Source organism: Acanthochromis polyacanthus, chromosome 17 (assembly GCF_021347895.1).
Source record: "Acanthochromis polyacanthus isolate Apoly-LR-REF ecotype Palm Island chromosome 17, KAUST_Apoly_ChrSc, whole genome shotgun sequence".
Lineage (NCBI taxonomy): Eukaryota > Metazoa > Chordata > Actinopteri > Pomacentridae > Acanthochromis > Acanthochromis polyacanthus.
This window is the reverse complement of record NC_067129.1, coordinates 11,675,604-11,695,861: the sequence shown is the minus strand read 5'-3', so window position 1 is coordinate 11,695,861 and position 20,258 is coordinate 11,675,604. Positions and strand designations below refer to the sequence as shown.

The following is a 20,258-nucleotide window of genomic DNA, read 5'->3' as shown; positions in this document are numbered from 1 at the left end:
GACTATGTTTTACGCGTCATTTATGTAAATAAAAACAGCTTTTCAGAATCCAGAAAGCTCTTTGGGATATCCATCCATCTGTTATCTTTACACTGCTTAATCCTCATTAGGATCACAGGGTTCTGGAGCCTATCCCAGCTCCTGGACAGGTCACCAGTCAATCACACTGCTACACATAGAGACAAGTGCTCTCACATTCACACATAGAGACAATTCAGAATCACCAATTAACCTCAGCATTTTTGGGGCTGTGGGAGGATGTGGTGAAAACACAGGGATAATGTGCAAACTCCACAGATCCCAGACCAGGATGCGAACTGTGGATCTTCTAGCTGTGAGGCAACAGTGCTGCCCACCGGATTTACACACACATGCACAACTAGATGAATCATCCTGGAAAGTTTACCTTTTTTTTTAAAAAAAAAAAAAGAAACATTTGTAGCTTACTTTTTTCCACTACAGAATGTGAAGATGCTTTGAGCAAATGTTAAAGTGATACCCACCTCAGGCCCACTGGATTGCAGAGGTTTTCTGCCTGACACATTTGTTACAACAGGATTATTTAAAAAAAAAAAACAACTCCTTTGTTGAAATTGATGTTTTTCAAGGAGATATTTCCTAAACTTGTATTGTATTTTGTCCTTTAGCTTGAAGTAGTGAATGACTTTAGGTGGCTGAATTTGTTAGTCATCTCGTTTTATAGCCTATATAATAAAAAAAAAGCGTTGATTGGATGTTTTCCATTTCAAAAGTATGTTATGCATTTTGTAGTAACCACAAAAGTCATGGAAAATCCCAATTTGTCACGTGTAGTTGTCTTTCTTTCAGCCCACTTCTTTGGATAGTCTTTAGAAATCCTTCTCATGTACTTCTCCCATGATCCAGCAGGGGGAGTCAAAGTGTTGAAAGTGAGAGAAAAGCATCAGCGCAGAAGGATGCTCAGCCAGGTGTCGGCTGCAGCATCAGCACCGCTCCTCCTCCTCTTCCTCTTCCTCCTCCTCCTCCTCTCCGCATTACCTCTCTCTCTCTCTCTCTCTCTGTCTCTGTCTCTCTCTCTCTCTCTCTCTCTGTGCATCCACAGAGAGTGAGGAGGGGAGTGGAGGAAAAAAAACGCGCTTGTGTTTCGTTTTGCAACTCCTGCATTCTGACCGACATTCTTCAGTGAATCAACACTATAGAGAAACCAGGAGGTAAGTCACAGTAGTGAGAAAAAAGAGAAACAGACTGCGGGTGTTTTTTTTGTTTTGTTTTTTTTGTTTTTTTCGCCACGATGCTTTATTTTTGCAGGCCAGCATGAAGAAAAGGAAGAAGTGTCGCACATATATTTTATGCTTGTAAGGATTTTGGCTCGGTTCGCCTCAGCACCTACAAATGGATGGGATCCATGTATTTACGCAGGAATGGTTCAGTTCAGTTTGTGAGCAAAGCTGTGGTCCTGTTAAAGATTATTTTTTGTCTGGTGAAGAAATGACTGGAAGTTGACAGGCAGATCCTAAGTGAGATTTCAAAATAAGGTTGGAGAGAAAGTGAGGGGAGGAAGAAGAGCAGGTTGGTGTGATGGATGGTGCAGGTCAACTCTCTGAGGGTGCTGCTAATGATCAAGCGTAGATTATAGGCTTTAGACTCTACTCCAGCTATGATCCACTGTACTGAGAGGTGACATGAGATGTGGTTTGAAAGAATTTGTATTCATTTAGTGAGAAATGCTGTTTACTTTTTCACAAATGTTCTGTTTTTTGTGCAATGTTTTCTTTTGCTGGATTCCAAAAAACCACAACCTTAACCATTCTTGTTTTGTGTGAGAAAAAAAGTGCCTAGATGAATTTTGGTTTATAGTTCTGTGACATGTTGTTGTATTTTTCATTTCTTCATTTATGTGTGCTGCCTCAGACTTTAGCCATGCAAAGTTTAAAATTGTTTTTTTTTGTTTTTTTTACCCTAAGTGCATGAATGAGACTGCTGCACGCTTGCTTCTAGTCCTAAGTTCTTCTATACAAACCCTGAGGAACCTCACATACAGTGGTAGAATTCTTATCACTGTAGTTACTTTTGCACTCGCTGTTATGCTGCTTAGACGCTCAAGAGCAGAGGAAAGAAAAGAAGCGATGGATCAAATAAAGGCGAGCAGAATGAGGGCAAGGTCTCTTTCACTCTGATGTCTCTTGTTCTGATTGATCGGTGTCTGATGATCAGCTTGTCCTTGAGACTGTGGGGGGCAGTTTTCCTGTCTTTGTTAGAGGCAGTCACCTTTTTTATTTTTACTTGACTGCAGCTGTTGTTTTAATATTTTCAGCTCTGCAACAGTGTAAAAGTTGTTTAGAATTCGCCTTGAGTCGATATGATTCCACCCTGAGATGTTCTTCATGAAATGTGTGGGAAGTGTGTTTTTTTTTTAGTGTTTATCGAGAATGTCTGCAGCCGATATTGATCCCAATATCAGAGGCTTCCCACATTTGTGGATCTTCCACTTCATTTGGCTAAATCTTGACAATCCCTCCCAGTCATGTGGATGGAGAGGTTGACGTTGCATCAAAGCAGGGCAGCAGATCTCATGGCCTCGGCATGTAGCTGCGCGCTGTCTGCTGTAGTTGCTGTTCTAGATGCTGATGCATGTGTGATTGATTCATTACATCTGACCTCTGCTATGTCGGAACAGCGATCAATTCAACAGATCTCTGCCAGGAAAACCACTCGCAGCAGTAGTGTGTGTGTGAGTTGGTGTGTTTTGATGAAGTGCTTGGTTCCAGGTGTGTATGTACTATATGTGTGTGTGTGTGTGTGTGTTTCTGCAGGTAAGACAGTTTGTCACAAAGCCCAGGAGTGTAGTGCACCGGTGCGACCTTCAAGGTCATTTTATAGGACAGAACAGAGGGGAAGAAGGAGGAGAGGAGACAGGGAGGGTGAAAATAGAGAGCTGAAGGAGAGAAGGACAAGAAAACTATGTCAGTATGCCTTTCAATTATAGGTTTTAGGTGCCAAGTTTAATTCATTTTTAATCATGCATAGCTTTGTTTTCCACTCTAATTCATAGGACAGTGTTTTGCAAATAGATATGGTAGTGGTCTTTGAATATAAGAAGATCACTCCTAATTAAACAGTTCAGAGATGTCTTTGCTAGGTGTGAGGATGTATAGTGTTTGAGAGTGCACATGCATGTGTGAATTCAATGTGAATGAAGTGTCAACACATATGCAAACACGCATTCTCAAATTCACACTGCTTTGTCTGGAAGGTGGCGATGAGCTCCTTTTAGCTCCTCCCCTGCAGTCGCAGGCGAGATATCAGAGGGTGAACGGAGAGGCACGCCTCCGCTGATGACACGCACACAAACACTCACGCACACGCTTTTCCCTGTCCTGTTAGGCGCCAACATGAAAGACCCTTTTCACTTAAGTGTATGTGTGTGCACCTATTTGCTGAATATGTGCAACCAGTTCAAGGGAAGTGCTGCGGATGGAACTATTTTTAAATCAATTTTTCTGTTATCGGTCATTTTAATTGTATTAGAAGTCTTTTTAGGCAAATTAAGGCATTTCTATGAATGAACCTAGAGCATGCGAGCGTGAGCGGCGATGTTTTTACAAAGACAGAACCGCAGGAGCTGTAGTTAACTTCAGTTAAGTCCACAGCATTAATTTTTCATTATACTTTTCCACATTTGCTCTTTTTTGAGCTATGAACGTGCTCCCAAAAATAAACTCCACTATCAGAACAGCAGCTCATGTGCATCTTGCTCCCAAAGGAGCTCTTTGCCCTGTCCTGTACTCTCTCACCTCCTTTTATTCATTGTATGGAAACAGACATTCCACTACCAAATATTGCTCTTTTTTTTTTGTTGCACATCATCCCCCCCCCCCCCCCAAAAAAAAAAAAAAAAAAAAACTCTTCTCGCCCTATTCTTCGCTCACCTCTCCCTGATCCTTTGCCGATCCTCCCTCCCCCACACCCCTGGGGTTTGCCAATTGCACATTATACATGCATACACACATTTGCACATTACAATACTAACTAGAATCCTTCACATTCCCTTTGCTTTCCACCCCCTCCTTGCTCTCTGCAGCATCATTTGTTTCTATTAGTGTATTTCCCTAAAAATCGACAGAAGTGACTCAGCCTGTTTCAGTTACACTCAGCCTTTCTTTGTCTGGGCCGTCTCACCTTTCCAGCTTTTATGTGTGACTGTCTGCGGGTTTGTGTGACCACCTTCCTTACAGTCCCACAGTGAATTCCACTGTCATTGCAGTTTTTATCTGCGCAGCTTTGCATCTGAAATGAACTCCTCTCCTCTCCTCTTTGTCCTGCCGTGTACAGTTTTACCCACCAGCCATGCAAGAGTTAACGTTTTTTCTCTGCGACAGGAGTGAGGGTAGTGGGTGGAGGGGCTTTGCTAATAACAATGCGGTGCTACCAGCAACCAGCGTGGACAGACACCCTCTTTTCTCCTCTCTTTTATGCCACCCCTGTCTGGATCTACAATACGTCTTCCTCCTTCTCCTAATTTTCTCCTCCATCCCAGACGCATCAGTTTGCTTCTAAACACGCTCATCGATCTACCGAGCGATTCCTCCTTGTTTTTAACTTAATAACTCAGCCCTGCTGTTGCTTCTCCTTCTCCTGCACATTTGTCTTCCCTTTATCCATCAAAACTACAGTCCGTCCTTTTGGGCTGCACAGCACAGCAAAACCAGACAGTGAAGCGGGACCATGTCTGATTTAGTGGAGATTCATTTTCAGTACTTGCCAGAAGCAAGGCAGAAAAATAACAATTAAAGAGATGGTAAAGAGATGGTAAAATCACTGTGTGTGTGTGTGTGTGTGTGTGTGTGTGTGTTTGTGTGTGTGCAACAGACCTTTTTATTTGCAAGCCACATTTCTCCCAGTGAGACGCTGTCTCTTTGTCTCTGCTCCTGCTGCAGTGATAGTCACTGCCTGAGTGTGCGTAGTTGTGTGTGAAGGTGATGCTCATGTTTGTTTGTGTCTAATTTGGCATGCACTCAAGTTCATGGCTGAAGCTCACACTTAATCAGAAAGTGATAGTTTTACTGGTTCTGGATGTTTTTTTGTGATTAGCACAATACAGCACAGCTTGCCATCGTCGCTTTAAATAACAGCGAGACAAACGTTGTGCGTGTCTGTGTGCGAACATGTTTTGAGCGCGTTTGGTCACTTTTCATTTCGCTCCGACTAATAAATCCTATTACCAGCATCTTGGGATTTTCTGTCGATTCCATAGCAGGTAGCAAACGCTGCCAGCCTGCACGCAATAAGGAAATAAATCAGCTTTTATTGCTGATGATCTGATTTTCTCATTCTCCTTATTCAGTTAGGTATGACCACCCACTCTGACCCAAGATCCTGAAGAAATCCTGTTACAGTTCCCCTTGTGATATAGAATGACTCCCCCTGGGGTACAAAAAGGTGTCCGACTGTGTGCATGTGGAAGTGGAGTGGGAGAGAGAGACAGAAGGGGGGAGGGCCGAGAGGGGATTATTTGGGCCGATGTAGTCCACTGGTGTGCCATCTATAAGGATGGAAATAGGATTGATTACTTCATGCTGCCCCTATTAACTGGTATCATTAAAGTGGAGGAGGGACTGGAGGGATGGAAAGGACAGGAGTAAGTGATGGAACAAGAGAAAGCGATAAAACAGACGGGAATCATTGGAGGGACGATGCTTGACCGAATGCAGTTGTGAACTATATTGTGTTGTAGTTAGCAGAGAAGCAAAGCTCGTTGATAAGGAGCAGCTCTGTTGTTGTTTTGGATGTACATCTAGATAGAAAATCAGAGCAAAAACAATAATCAAGCAGCTGCAAGACGCTATTTCTGGGTATTTTGTGGTGTTGCCTGCGTCCCTATTCCGATGGCAATCCGTTTTCTGTGCTCAGTGAGTTATTGCCTGGTTCACACATCCAAACACTCAGGCATACTTCAGTGAATCATCACTTGTGAAATTCTGTTTTCAGGGTGTCTATTGTGTCTTGTGAAAATGGAGCGTTTAGCTTATTTCGCTGCTATTTCTGTCTGTGTTGTGTCGCTGACGGGAGATGGGAGGAGAAGGGCTGGATGACTAAAGCTTAGCTTATTTCTGAATAGACTTTCTCACTAAGCTTTATCCTGCCAGATGATTCTATGTGAATGGCATGCGACATAAGGAACACGGTATTTTCTTTCCAAAATGGACAAGAAGATGATTGTCTTTGTGTCTGTTTATCGTCAAATGTGCAGGAGTCTTAAAATGCATGTCTTTAGACTCCCATGCATGCTCATTTCAACCCCAATTTAGCCTTGGGAAACTGCACAAGGATACGGAAGGGTGATGTCATTAGAGATTAATTACATGCATGCAAAGACCCAGCATGGGCTGCATTATAGGAACAGGGTTTCATCTTTAAGGATAACTGCTCCACTGCATTTTAATGTAAATCTTGCTTTAAATCTAATGGTGTCACGTGGAAACACTCAAGATTCATAAATTATGGTTAGGCACATCATCACTCTACCCATTTAGGTTGCTTCTCCCACTCTTTTGCTTCTGTTTCAATGTGGTGGAATTCTGCGGAAATATGTATATGGATCCAGGGGAGACATGGTGGGACGGGGAGGGGATGCATATGTGTGAGTGTCGGGGTTCCCCTGGGACCACCGAGCTGTAAAACCTGTCTGCTCTCCAATGGGGGAGGAGAGGAATAAAGCAAAGTGCCAAAGACAAATGGCTTCTGTAATAACCACATGTGCTGTTGGACCGACAACAAAGACACCAAGGGAAGGCATGCAGGCATGCGTTGATGTGTGTGACACTCTTTGTATTGCCACATGTGTACATATGTTTCTGAAAATGTAAACCAACTCAGCAACGGAATACGAAATGTGCTTCCTGCCCGGCTTACAAAGAGGAATACACGAGATTCTGAAGTAAATTCCTTTGAAATGGATTTTCTTCTCTGAATCTTTGATCCCCTGAATGAAAATAGGATTCACAATCTGCCCTTCTTGACAGCTGTAAAACCCTCTGATATGGATCTATATGAATATTTGTGCTGGTAGAGGAAGGCTGTTCCACCAAAAAATGATGCTCCTACACAGCTAAATTGCATTTTCAATTACTTATAGAGAGAAATGTATTTTCTCCTGATAATGTAAGTAGTAGCAAGTTCACTGTTTGCACAACACAACACAAAACTTTTAGCCAGGAGGAGGTCTCTTGTATGACCAATGTATTTATACTTAAGTTTGATGAGTGTTGGCTCAACAGGTAAAGCTCTGGGCTACTGAGTAGAAGGTCAAAACACCAGTGCTGTCCCTGTTGAGCCCTTGAGCAAGCTGACTCTGCACTCTGACCCCAACTGCTGCATGTGTAAAAGAACATTTCACAATGCTGAACATGTCTGAAGCTTCACCTCCATTTTCTGGGTTACCAGGATGACAAAATTCTCCATCTAATATATCACTGGTTGGCTGAAAAGAAATCGAAAAGCAATTCAGTACAAGTGAAACAGTAATATTGATTATCCATGTATTTTTGTACAGCACAAACAAATTCATTGTGAGACAAAATACGTTTAACTCAAAATGTAATCGAGGATGCAGTTGCATATTTTTGGAGAGGGAGCTCGGTAGAGAGGAGGGTGGAATCTTATATTTCATTTTGTAAAAAGGAAAACCCTACACATCATTTTTAATATTGTCTTCGGAGCCTCTCCTTCACCTAGAAAATCAGATCACACACCCTCATACCCATATCTCGGGATATTTATGGAAAATATAGCAACATGCTGAATAATTCAGCCTCATTCTCTGTTCTGGAGTCAAGAGCGGTTAAATGAATTCCTCTTCTCTCTCTTCCTCAAAAGCATTTTCGATGACTCATCTCTTCTAGCTTCTGTTTCAGTATAACTTAATTACAAACATCTTTCTGGTGTAACTATTTTAACTTTCATACAGTCCCTAAATGAGAAGCCTGGAGGAGACAAGCCAGCTGCAACTCTTAGAGTCCAGGCTTACTTTTATCATGAGACTCGCGTGTCTACCTGGAGAACAGAAACTTATAAAATCCAAAAACATGTTCCCAGTTCCATCAATGAGCGTAATTCAGTACTAATTAGCATTCTATCTGGTGAGGGATTCTCAATAATTATTTCACTCTCCTCTCTTGGGTTTCTCTCACCAAGTCACTTCAGAAACTTCAGGGCTCTATAGCTTATCCTATAGAGGCTTAGATGATGTATTCCCTTCAATCAGCCTAATTAAAAAAAAAAGCCGCAGCCCTTCTGCAACAGCTCTCCTCTTTTCTGTATCCATCTGCTTGTCTCGTCTCACCCACCTTCAAGTTTGTGTCTCAGTCTCTCGCCCACACAGACTGATTCCTGCTCACATCCAGAGAAAAAAAAACGAGGACGGGGAAGGCCTGTCTCTTCTCTCAATTGTACACCACTTTAGATTTTCACCTCGAGTTACATTGAGACCCCCACCCCCATCACGTCATGTTCTCAGCTCGTCATTTCTCCCCCTTCTCAGAAGAGCTTTTCGCTGGTTAAATGCAGCACTTGATAGGTTAGGAGCCTGGTGAAAATCACAAATCCAAGTCCTTCACTGAACTTGATCACTGCTGAGATATCATCTTATCCTGCCCCATGCTCTCATCGCTCCAGCGATGCGTCTATCTGCCTGTTTTGCAGGGACGTGATTGCTCCTTCACGCAGCTATTTCGAGCAGTTGTGTATCTCATCTTCATCGTGCGTGGGCGTGAGTTCGCATGTGAAAGTGATGCACAGCAGAATGTATGCGTGAGCTGTGAATGCAAAAGCATAAAGCTGACCTTCAGAACTGTGCTGTCTGTTTCCAACCGACCTTTTTTCCCTGATGGAAGACGCAGGGGTCAGGACGCGTACTCTTCCATTCCCAGGGATTTGGCATTTCCATGACAACAGAAGTAGGACTGTTCAATTTTTTCTTAGGCGTTGCTTCCTCCTGTTTTCCCGAGAGGGCTATAGACCGAACAGTTACCTCAAACTAGTCGATTTCACCATCAAGTGAACCAAAGCCCGCCTTCATTACAAATTCCAGCCCAGATCACCTCAGCATGCATATATGCATCGCTAATATCGGCACTGTCCTCTTTGGTATGCTCAGAAATCTATCTCAAGGTAAAAGCTAGTGCCATGCTAAAGCAATTTAATTCTGAGAGAAGCTGTCATGTCATCACTGATACCTTGTTTATTCTTTGCGGATAACTAGCAAACAAATAAAAAAATAATGTAAATGAACTGTTTGCCTGCAGCACCGTTGGCAATAGTGCATACACAACTCAAGAAGCCAGAAATCATCCCTGTCTTATCATCCTCTGATCAAACAGAAAAGGCCTGATGATCAAAGATATTTCTCTTCACATTCGTTACATTTGTAATTGCATAATTCATATTTCTGTCAAAGAAAAACATCAACTTACCTCCCGTCCAATTCTCACTCCCATGTGATCTTCTGTACTTACTGCATGCTTGTATGTATTTCACCAAAATAAGAGAGTGTGAACGCAGTGACAGCCTGCCAAGTGTTTCTTTTTTTCCCTCTCTTTCTAAAATGCATGTTTCTTGCTTGTGCTTGTGCTTTTCATCATCACAACAGGTTATTTTTTTTCAAACACTCCGACAGGTTCTTCTGCTTTTTCTTTTCGTGTTTAGGCTTTTGCCAGATTGATTTTGTCAGCCACGCTGTTGGGTGAGACGCAGCTTATTCTGGTTCAGCCACTGTGACCAAGCTTAGCGCTCAGCCTCCAAAGACTGCTGTCATCAGCACAAGCTGCGGCGCTACATCAGTGCCGTAATCGATCTGCCACCATGTCCTCTCGGAGAATTCGCTCCATAACACAAGTCTCTGTCTCCCACTCTCATCCCTCTCCTTCCCCGCCTCTTTGAGTTTTTTTTTCTGTGCGTGCTTTCTAATTAGCTAATTATTTGATTGTGTGCCCCAGTCGTGGATAAATATTAGCAATGTACACACAGACTGACTGGGGCAGACAGTGTGTGAATTATCCTACATGTTTGTCTATCTGAATGAATTTCTCTGCATCTGTCAGTAATTTTGGATTCTGAGCAGAATACCAGTATAGAATAGAACTGCTTTATTTTAACGCTATCTGAAATTTTGGTTCCATAATTGCAAACCTTAAGTCAAAGTGCCTTTTTAACCACGCTCAGCTCACCGAGTTCCCCAAAGCTGATCTTCTTTTAACAGACTCCTCTCAAAACCGTGATGATATCTCCAAATTACTTTCAAGATGACCTTGAGGAAATTCAAATCACATTTGAACGTTTCCCTTTCCAGTGTAATTGGAAAGAATTTGGCTCTTCAGATTTTGAGTGCTACCAAATATGCCACAGGCGGTGGAAGCTGCCACCTTAGCAGTCAGCTTGCTTGCTGCCACAGGACACACAGAGGAGCCACCCGCTAATGAGAACAGACGCCCCTGCTGCAAACATAATTAGAAGGTGGGAAATCTATTCCAACTTTGGAAACTGCTCAAATATTCAGTGTGATGGTTTGTTAACCACACACACATATAAGCATTTGAGCAGCATTTGAGTGGTCGACTTCTTTTCTTTTTTTTTCCTTCTTTATTTTCCAAATGTGCAAAAATACAAAATATCAAAGTGCAAGTGCAAAAAGTGCAAGTGCAAAAGGTGCAGGTGCGTTGGAGGGTAGGAGCAATGGCTTCTCCAGCAGCAGAACGCAGAACAACCAGACAGACAAACCGTTTCTCAACCTTGTTCTGTTCTTGTGAAGAAAACGCAAATTTTTCCTGCCTTCTCTGGGCTTTTGTTTTCCTGGGCTTCCCTGACTGAGCCTCAAACTCTTCCTCCCAAAAAGGAAGCTCCTCAAACATGACTTTAGCTTTTTGTGCTCTAGTACGGACATTCACAGGGTTCACTGGTTCACTTTCTGACTTTTTAGGGACAGAATCAACCTTCTCTTCCTCCAACAGGTTACTCTGGGACATCAGATCAACTAAAGTGGGAACATCATTGCCAAGAATGGCATCAAAAGGCAAGTTTTCTGCTAAGGCTACATTCAACAGGTAAGTTTGCCCTCCTACTGTCAAATAAACCTCAGCTGTGGGGTACAAATGCTCATCTCCATGAATACAGGTAAGTGGTGTTTTATCTCTGGACCACCTCTCCTCTGAAACCAAACTGGAGAGGACGACCGACTGAAAACAACCGTGCTCTTTGTGGGGATTGATTTATTTGACTCTAATGACCATCTTGGTCTAAATTTACAATATGCTCTGCCTACACAGATGATGGTGATAACTGAGCATGTGTCCCTGACAGCTTTGATTGAATTTGATTGACAGATAATTCTTAGTATGATATTGGAAACAGACTTACAAACAAGTAACTAAAGAATATTCTCCCTTCTGGCCAACAAAACTAAACCCATTAATATTCTGTGGTTTAAGGCAGAATAAGAATTCCTCACAGAGCTGTTGTATAATTATGAAGAACTGTAAAGACACACCCAGAAGTCTTCACTGTGAAAGCAGAAACGTGACAGTCGAGCCTCTTAATCATTTATTGAAGACGGATGTGCTTTTGTTGTGTACAACTAGATCGCGACATTGCCTTAATCAGCCATATGGCATGTTGGAGAAAGCATGTTGAGAGAAGAGTGCTAACCTCCTGTAGTGATCAGAAATACAATATGGATTCATTCCTCCTGAGCTGCTACTGGCTGTTGTTGTACAGCCTATATAACCAAAATGGATGGAAGATGCTTTTTTTGTGCAGATGGTTCCACTCAGTCCTACCTTCTACTTTTCAGTGTCTCTTGAGAAGAAGAAAAAAAACGCTCATTACAAAACACTTCGCACCCTTCTTCCTCTTTGCCTTTCTTCGTGAGGCATCCCCAGGGTGACTCCTTTACTTGATGCAAACACTTGCAGTCCTCTGCTTCTGTCTTCACTTATCTCTTTTCATCCAGCCCTCAACTGAACATCCATAGTCATTGTTCCTATTATTAATGCCGCAGCTGCTCATGCTGGTTACAGTTTGAACATTAGTATTCCTTGAATGTATTCATTGACCTGCCACATCACATTGGACACTTAAACTAACATAGCTTTGCTTAAAATATAAATTAATGCAGCATCTGCTTGGAAAAATATGCCTCTGAGAAAAATTTTCTGTTATGCCTCTGATGTTTTTTGTCCAGCTGCTTTAATTTTATTTCAACTGACCATTATTGATATGAGTTACACAGATAAAGAGCACAAGATGGCGTGTTATAAACACAGTTGATTTCACAAATTGCCACCACCCGGATGAGACTAAATACAAAACCCCATAAGTGGCTCTGTGGGGGTTCAAAGAGGATGTTTTCTATGTGAAATGTGTGGCTGCATTTTAAGCACACCTGTTGCTCTTTCTAACAGCTTCCTTTGTTGTTTTTTATTTCAGACTGAAGAGACATCCATCTTCCTGAAAAACCTTTCAAATACAGCTTAGTTAAATCACCGCAAATGCAAGATAAGTGGTGAGTTAAAGTGAAACAGATTTCATGAGATGACATTTTGCCCCTGGATTATTAAACTGAATGGTCGTCATCACGTAGACCCTGAAGAGGATAGACAGAGAAGGACGCAGCTCCAGTAACTCCATAAATGGCCTCAGCACCCTGCAGGTGTATTTGAGTGTGGCTACAAAAATCAGTCGGACATGAGCGTTCCAAGTAGTTACCAGGGACTACGGGTCAATGTTGACAGAGGAGAAAAGGTTGGAGGTAAAACCCAGATCCAGTTCAGTCAGTCTGGGGATGATAACGCAAATCAGTTGTCTTCAATCAGTGATCAAAAAGGCAGAGACTTGATTGAGGACTCTGGGTACAGCGCAAGCTCCATTCCTCCTTTGGTTTCTCAGACTGAATCCCCAGACAAGTTAGTAATCTGGGGCTCCGAACAGCAATGCATGGAGCCCGAGCTCAGACAGTTTGAGATTTTGGAGCGTCAGGAGATACACACATTCTTGGGAAACAGGAATCAGGAGGAAAATGAGGAGGAAGACGATGGAGGAAGTCTGAGGGATGAAAAAGATGAAGGTCCCATGTCCATTTCCTCCAGTTCAACTGCCAGCTCTGCTTCGACTGGCGTGCGGAGAAATGACAATGACAGCAACAAAGTGGAGAGCAAAATACAAAGGGGCAAAGAGGTGCAGAAACGAATGGGCTGTCATAGCACTGAAGAGCTTGACAAATGTGTGACAAGCTCAGTAGAGAAAAGGGACACCAGGTCAGGCAGGGAGAAACGAAAGGGAGGTCTGAAGGAGTCCAAGTCCGAGACAAATGTGTTTGTCTCCAGTCTATCAGCAGTAGCTCTCAGTGGAAGCTTGTCTAGTGCTCTGGATAGTAGTGGAGAAGCAACTCTCATCTCTATGTCTAAGACCAACCCTTATCCTAATGCCAACAACACTACCTCAGCCCACACCAGAAGAAGTGCAGCCCCTGTGGATACCAATCAGAACTCCCCACCAACGCATCTTCAACAGAAACATGGTTGTCCCCAATACTGCAGCCAGGATCAGAGACACGGGGAGGAAAGTCATCACAGAAATGGATTGTCCTCTGATGGAGGGATGGGCCAGAGGAGAAAGGCCGGATTTGATGACAGAGTTCTACCCCCACGACGACAACAGCTCGTCAGACCTCTCTGTCAGACAGAGATGGGAAGATCGAGGAGCTTAGCAGAGACCCATTCTCATCCAACCGAGGCTGGGACACCTTCGACCCTTCACCATTCTCCAGATCCACACAGTAATGGGTCAAACAGAAAGTTTACAAAATCATCTTTACGTGAACCATCAGATTTCTCACATCTCTACAACACATCTGGTTTCTCCCAGCTTCAGCAGCCCAGCCAGGCATCCAACAGGGAGACTCCAGCAGTGGAAAGACAGCAGGCCACAACTGTACGGCATAGCTCCAGTCCATCAAACCCTTCCACCTTAGAGAAGAGACCCCAGACTCAGCTTACATACAGAAGAAACTGCTCCAGTCCCAACAGGACTGGGGTCGACTCCAGGTCATCTACCCCTCCCCACTCCCCTCTCAGGACACCCCAGGGCTCACCACGCAGGCAACCCTCCATGTACCTCATTTCCAGGAATGTCCCTGGAGTGGTTCGACACATCCCATCGGGATGCAACCCTGCTGTACCAACATCAGCTCAGGGCTATGGCAACAGTTGCTTGAGAGCACCAGTCAAAACTAATATAAGCACAAGTGGAATCCCTAAAGCGCCTCTTCACAACCAGCAGAGTTCCCCCAACTCTAACCACAACTCCCCCAAAGAGAGCTCCCCATCACCCAAACTGAAGCCTAAAGGAGTTCGCCCTAAGATCATTACCTATGTCCGAAAGAATCCTCAGTTTAAACCCCAGGCTTCTGACGGTCCTTATCAGGTATCTTCTCTACCATCCAGGCTCTCCACCTACCCCCACAGCCAGACACCCACGTCCTTCAAAGACACACCTAAAGACCCCTCCAAGCCTGACGCAGAATCCAGAGGAGCCCCAGTTCTTAGTGCCTCCAATCTGCTTTATGACAAGTACCGCCAAGAGATGCAAGCGAACAGTTTCCCATCAGGAATGATGAGCAGGAATATCAGGGCTCCTGGACACACAAACACTGTCCCCCCGACACATACACATAGCCACACTGCACCACCGAAACTGGGCAGCAAAGCAGACAACTTCTACGGGACACCATCAGAGGTGAGTAGTATGTGCAGGGTTTACTATTTGAGAGAAATATTTACCACAAGAATAAAGCTCACATTTTCATGTCTATTGAAAATGGTCTTCTGTGCTCAGTTTCAATCAACAAAACATTGTCTCCCTTGCTGAGATCCAATGCAGCCCCACACATTTATTCAAACAAGAAAAAAAGAATGAACTTTTAATGGTTCCTGCATCAATAAGCATTAGCTAATTACTATAAAATATACAGTGCACCATATGCGGTATATTAAGTGCAAAGTCAAACCCGTTCTATTAATTTTGTTGACTCTGCATATCAATTTCTCTGGCTGATGTCCATTACGTATATCACAGCTCATGTATAATTGATCACAGATCTGCATTTTATTCCCACTCCCAGAAGAGCCCCTCATTATCACTTTCAAATCATTCCTTATTGATTGTGATTAAATAGCTTCATTTGGCATTCATATTCATATGCCGTCAAACACGAACTTGTGGAAATAAATAGTTAATGCTTGCTGAGGCATGAAGCCTACGGGGACAAGACAATTCTCATTGCTTCATGTGACATTTCATGTATGTTAGCATTTTGCATAGTTACACAATGAGGCTGTTGAGAGGCAGCACTCTATTAAACAGTTTACATTATGGATCTCAGTTTCCCTGCAGGGCGGTGTTGCATTTCCTTTCAGAATTAATAACGTCTGACTTGTTGTGTTATATGTTTCACTCACAATACAGCAGAGTTCAGAGCCAAAGAAAGAAATACTTGCTTTTTGTTTGTTGTTTGGTATTAGATTACAGGGTGCATCACATGATTTGCACAAGGTGAAAGCCGTCATGGCATCCAGACATCAGCATGTAAATAACTGCCAGTAGAAAATCGTTGTAAGTGATCACTGTATACTCACTATTTATGGTGCCTATAGAAAATGTTCACTCCCATTGGAAGTTTTTTTATCCTGTGTTTGCATTTCAACATTGAATTATGCTCAATTTAATTTGGTTTTTGTGACAGTAATTTTCATAAAAAAGACTCTTGTGTGTCAAAGTGAAAGCAGATTTCTACAAAATAACTTCACGTAATTACAAAATGTATCCGCAAGGGGACACAAGCCAGTGTCTTATTGTGCCGGTCCCAAGCCCGGATAAATACTGTACAGAGGGTTGTGTTAGGAAGGGCATCCGACGTAAAACTTTGGCCAAATCAATCATGCGAATCAAATGTATAACTTCCATACCGGATCGGTCGAGGCCCGGGTTAACAACGACAGCCATCAGTGCTGTTGACCTACAGGGTGCTGGTGGAAAATGGACTACTGTTGGTCGAAGAAGGAGGGGAGGAAGGTGTGTTCGTAGGAAGAGAGAGAAGAGGAACACCAAGCGTCTAGGACTGAGAGTAGGGACTTTGAATGTTGGAACTATGACAGGAAAAGATAGAGAGCTGGTTGACATGATGCAGAGGAGGAAGGTGGACATACTGTATGTCCAGGAGACCAGGTGGAAAGGTAGTAAAGCTAGAAGTTTAGGAGCAGGGTTCAAGTTGTTCTATCATGGTGTAGATAGGAAAAGAAATGGAGTAGGAGTTATCTTGAAGGAGGAGTTTGTTAGGAATCTCCTGGAGGTAAAAGAGTGTCAGATCCAGTGATTAGCCTGAAGCTAGAAATCGAAGGTGTGATGTTCAATGTTGTTAGTGGGTATGCTCCATAGGTAGGATGTGAGCTGGAGGAGAAGCAGAAATGGTGGACCTTGATGAAGTAATGCAGAGCATCCCTAGAAGTGAGAGAGTTGTCATTGGTGCAGACTTAATGGACATGTTGGTGCAGGAAACAGAGATGATGAGGAGGTATCCAAGAGAGGAACGCAGAAGGACAGATGGTGGTTGGCTTTGCAAAAAGGATGGAAATGGCTGTAGTGAATACTTTCTTCCAGAAGAGGCAGGAACATAGGGTGACCTATAAGAGTGGAAGTAGGAGCACACAGGTAGACTACATCTTGTGTAGACGGTGTAATCTAAAGGAGATCAGTGATTGCAAAGTAGTGGTAGATGAGAGTGTAGCCAAACAGCATCGGATGGTGGTGTGTAGGATGACCCTGGTGGTGAAGAAGATGAAGAGGGCAGAGGCAGAGCAGAGGACCAAATGGTGGAAGCTGAAAAAGGAAGAGTGTTGTATGACTTTCAGGAAAGAGCTGAGACAGGCTTTGGATGGTCAGGAGGTGCTTCCAGATGACTGGACAACTACAGCAAATGTGATCAGGGAGACAGGTCGGAGAGTACTTGGTGTGTCATCTGGAAGGAAAGGAGATAAGGAGACTTGGTGGTGGAATGAGGAGGTGCAGGAGTGGATCCAGAGAAAGAGGTTAGCTAAGAAGAAGTGGGACACTGAGAGGACTGAAGAGAGTAGACAGGAGTACAGGGAGATGCAGCGTAAGGTGAAAGTAGAGGTGGCAAAGGGCATACAAGGGGCTTACGATGACTTGTATGCTAGGTTGAACAGTAAGGAGGGAGAGACTGACCTGTATAGGTTGGCAAGGCAGAGAGATAAAGATGGGAAGGACGTGCAGCAGGTTAGGGTGATAAAGGATAAGGATGGAAGTGTGTTGACAGGTGCCAATAGTGTGATGGGAAGACGGAAAGAGTACTTTGAAGAGTTGATGAATGAGGAAAATGAGAGAGAACGAAGAGTAGAAGAGGTGACTGTTGTGGACCAGGAAGTAGCAAAGATTAGTAAGGATGAAGTGAGGAGGGCATTGAAGAGGATGAAGAGTGGAAAGGCACTTGGTCCTGATGATATACCTGTGGAGGTATGGACGTGTCTCGGAGAGGTAGCAGTAGAGTTTCTGACTGGGTTGTTCAACAGGATCTTAGATAGTGAGAAGATGCCGAGGAATGGAGGAGAAGTGTGCTGGTGCCCATCTTTAAGAACAAGGGAGATGTGCAGAGTTGTGGCAACTACAGAGGAATAAAGCTGATGAGCCACACGATGAAGCTATGGGAAAGAGTAGTTGAAGCTAGGCTAAGGGCAGAGATGAACATCTGTGAGCAGCAGTATGGTTTCATGCCAAGAAAGAGTACAACAGATGCAATATTTGCTTTGAGGATGTTGATAGAGAAGTCCAGAGAAGGTCAGAAGGAGCTGCATTGTGTCTTTGTAGATCTGGAGAAAGCTTATGACAGGGTGACCAGAGAGGAACTGTGGTTGTGTATGAGGAAGTCTGGAGTGGCAGAGAAGTATGTTAGAGTGGTGCAGGACATGTATGAGGACTGTAAGACAGTGGTGAGGTGTGCTGTAGGAGTAACAGAGGAGTTCAAGGTGGAGGTGGGACTACATCAGGGATCAGCTCTGAGCCCCTTCTTGTTTGCTATGGTGATGGACAGGATGACAGACGAGGTCAGACAGGAGTCTCCATGGACTATGATGTTTGCAGATGACATTGTGATATGTAGTGAGAGCAGGGAACAGGTGGAGGAGAAGCTAGAGGCGTGGAGGTTTGCCCTGGAAAGGAGACGAATGAAGGTTAGCCACAGCAAGAAGGAGAATCTGTGTGTGAATGAGAGGGACCCAAATGGAAGAGTGAGGTTACAGGGAGAAGAGATCAAGAAGGTGGAGGATTTTAAGTACTTAGGGTCAACAGTACAGGGCAATGGAGAGTGTGGAAAAGAGGTGAAGAAGCATGTACAGGCAGGCTAGAACGGCTGGACAAAAGTGTCAGGTGTGATGTGTGATAAAAGAGTTTCAGCTAAAATGAAAGGAAAGGTTTACAAAACTGTGGTGAGACCAGCCATGTTGTTTGGTCTGGAGACAGTGTCCCTGAGGAAAAGACAGGAGGCAGAGCTGGAGGTAGCAGAACTGAAGATGCTAAGGTTCTCTTTGGGAGTGACCAGGATGAATAGGATCAGGAATGAGTACATCAGAGGGACAGCACATGTTAGAGGCTTTGGAGATAAAGTCAGAGAGGCCAGACTGAGATGGTTCAGACATGTCCAGAGGAGAGAGAATGAATATATTGGAAGGAAGATGCTGAGTTTCCCACTGCCAGGCAGGAGGCCTAGAGGAAGACCAAAGAGGAGTTTTATGGATGTGGTTAAAGAGGACATGAAGGTAGTTGGTGTGAGAGAAGAGGATGCAGCAGACAGGGTTAGATGGAGGCAATTTATTCGCTGTGGCGACCTCTGAAGGGAAAAGCCGAAAGGAAAAGAAGAAGAAGAACTTCACGTAATTACAAATAAAAAATGTAAAATAAGTGATAGATATATAGAATAGGTATCGACTCCCTTTAAAGTGACTCATCTAATTCAACACAGGTGCAGCCAATTTGTGGTAGAAGTCACACAATTAGTGAAATGGAGATCATCTGAGGACACTGAATGTGTCTCTACTGATTGTAATATAAAGTCACCTGTATCTGGAAGGTCCAGTCACTGGTGAGTCAGTACTCCCAGCTGTAACTATATAACGAAGACAAAAGAACACTCCAAACAACTTAATGAAAAGATAATTGAAGAACAAAAGTCAGGGTATGGATGGAAGAATATTTTAAAATCAATGAATATCGCTTGGAGTACAGTTAAGTCCATCATTAAGAATCAGTAGGAATATGACATTTGTGTAAATTTGCCAAGAGCAAGGCGTCCTCATAATCTGAGTGAGTGTGCAGGAAAGAGAGGAGTGAGGGAGGCCACCAAGACGCCTATAACTCCTCTGAGTACCTTTTTCTGTAGTCCTGTCAAAACATCAAAATAAATTGACCGTAATTTAATGCTGAGAAACAATCAAATAAGAGAACATCTAAGGGGCATGATCATTTTTTTTTAGATACTATAAATCAGTAAAAAAAAAGAAAAGAAAAAGAAAACTACAAAACAAAGGAAAAGCTAATTTTTGCTTGTATTGAAACAATGGCATTTCCTGAAACACTGTAAAATTGTAATCCACATTTAAGAATGGCACTTTGCTTGAAATACTGTATTTCTTTGGCCATAATGACAATTGACAGGCTCTTTAGTGTGATTTAACTGCACACAAATGACTTGTGCTTCAGTGAAACAAATCAGATGGTACTTTGAAGTCATCATTTTGATTTCTAGGTGGGAAGATCCGCCAGTTTTAAAGGCAGCTCCCCCGAGGACGCTCTTCAGTCAAGGACGGCTGCTCAGGCCGGAGGGAGCGGCAGCCTCCTGCGCTCTGGCCGAGGTCTGCGTCTGGGCCTCGGAGCTGTCACCAGGACGACTACAGGCTCAGCAAAGGTCAGAGGGCCAGGTCAAGGTCAGAGGTCAGCACTGGTCTTCAGCCAGCCAGTCCAACCTGTCAGTCCAGCGACCAGTCAGAAAGGCCAAGATAACACTGGTAATTTAAACATTTCCTCTTGTTATGTTTCTTGAGCAGGTTTACATCCCCACACAGACAGAATACCAGATGGAGAGGGCTTCTTCTGAGCTACAGCATGTGTCAGATTACATTTCAGCAACCCAAAATTTCACAAACTAGAGTGCAGGCTTATCTTTC

At 43.4% G+C, this 20,258-nt stretch overlaps 1 protein-coding gene across 5 annotated transcripts in view; it reads left to right on the top strand.

Annotated features, from left to right (window-relative positions):
- Positions 1–1,050: 1,050 nt before the first annotated feature.
- Positions 1,051–20,258, top strand: part of mtus2a (microtubule associated tumor suppressor candidate 2a) — a 53,049-nt gene continuing 33,841 nt past the window's right edge. For 2 of the 5 annotated variants that reach the window (XM_022209430.2, XM_022209397.2), the window contains exons 1-3: positions 1,051–1,190; positions 12,457–14,763; positions 19,841–20,099. In XM_022209430.2, coding sequence (XP_022065122.1) covers positions 12,715–14,763; positions 19,841–20,099 — 2,308 coding nt within the window. In that variant the 5' untranslated portion in view covers positions 1,051–1,190; positions 12,457–12,714. Of the gene's footprint in view, positions 1,191–3,894; positions 11,076–12,456; positions 14,764–19,840; positions 20,100–20,258 lie in introns of those variants that run through there. The other 3 variants (XM_051937777.1, XM_022209414.2, XM_051937776.1) reach the window with 3 other exon arrangements.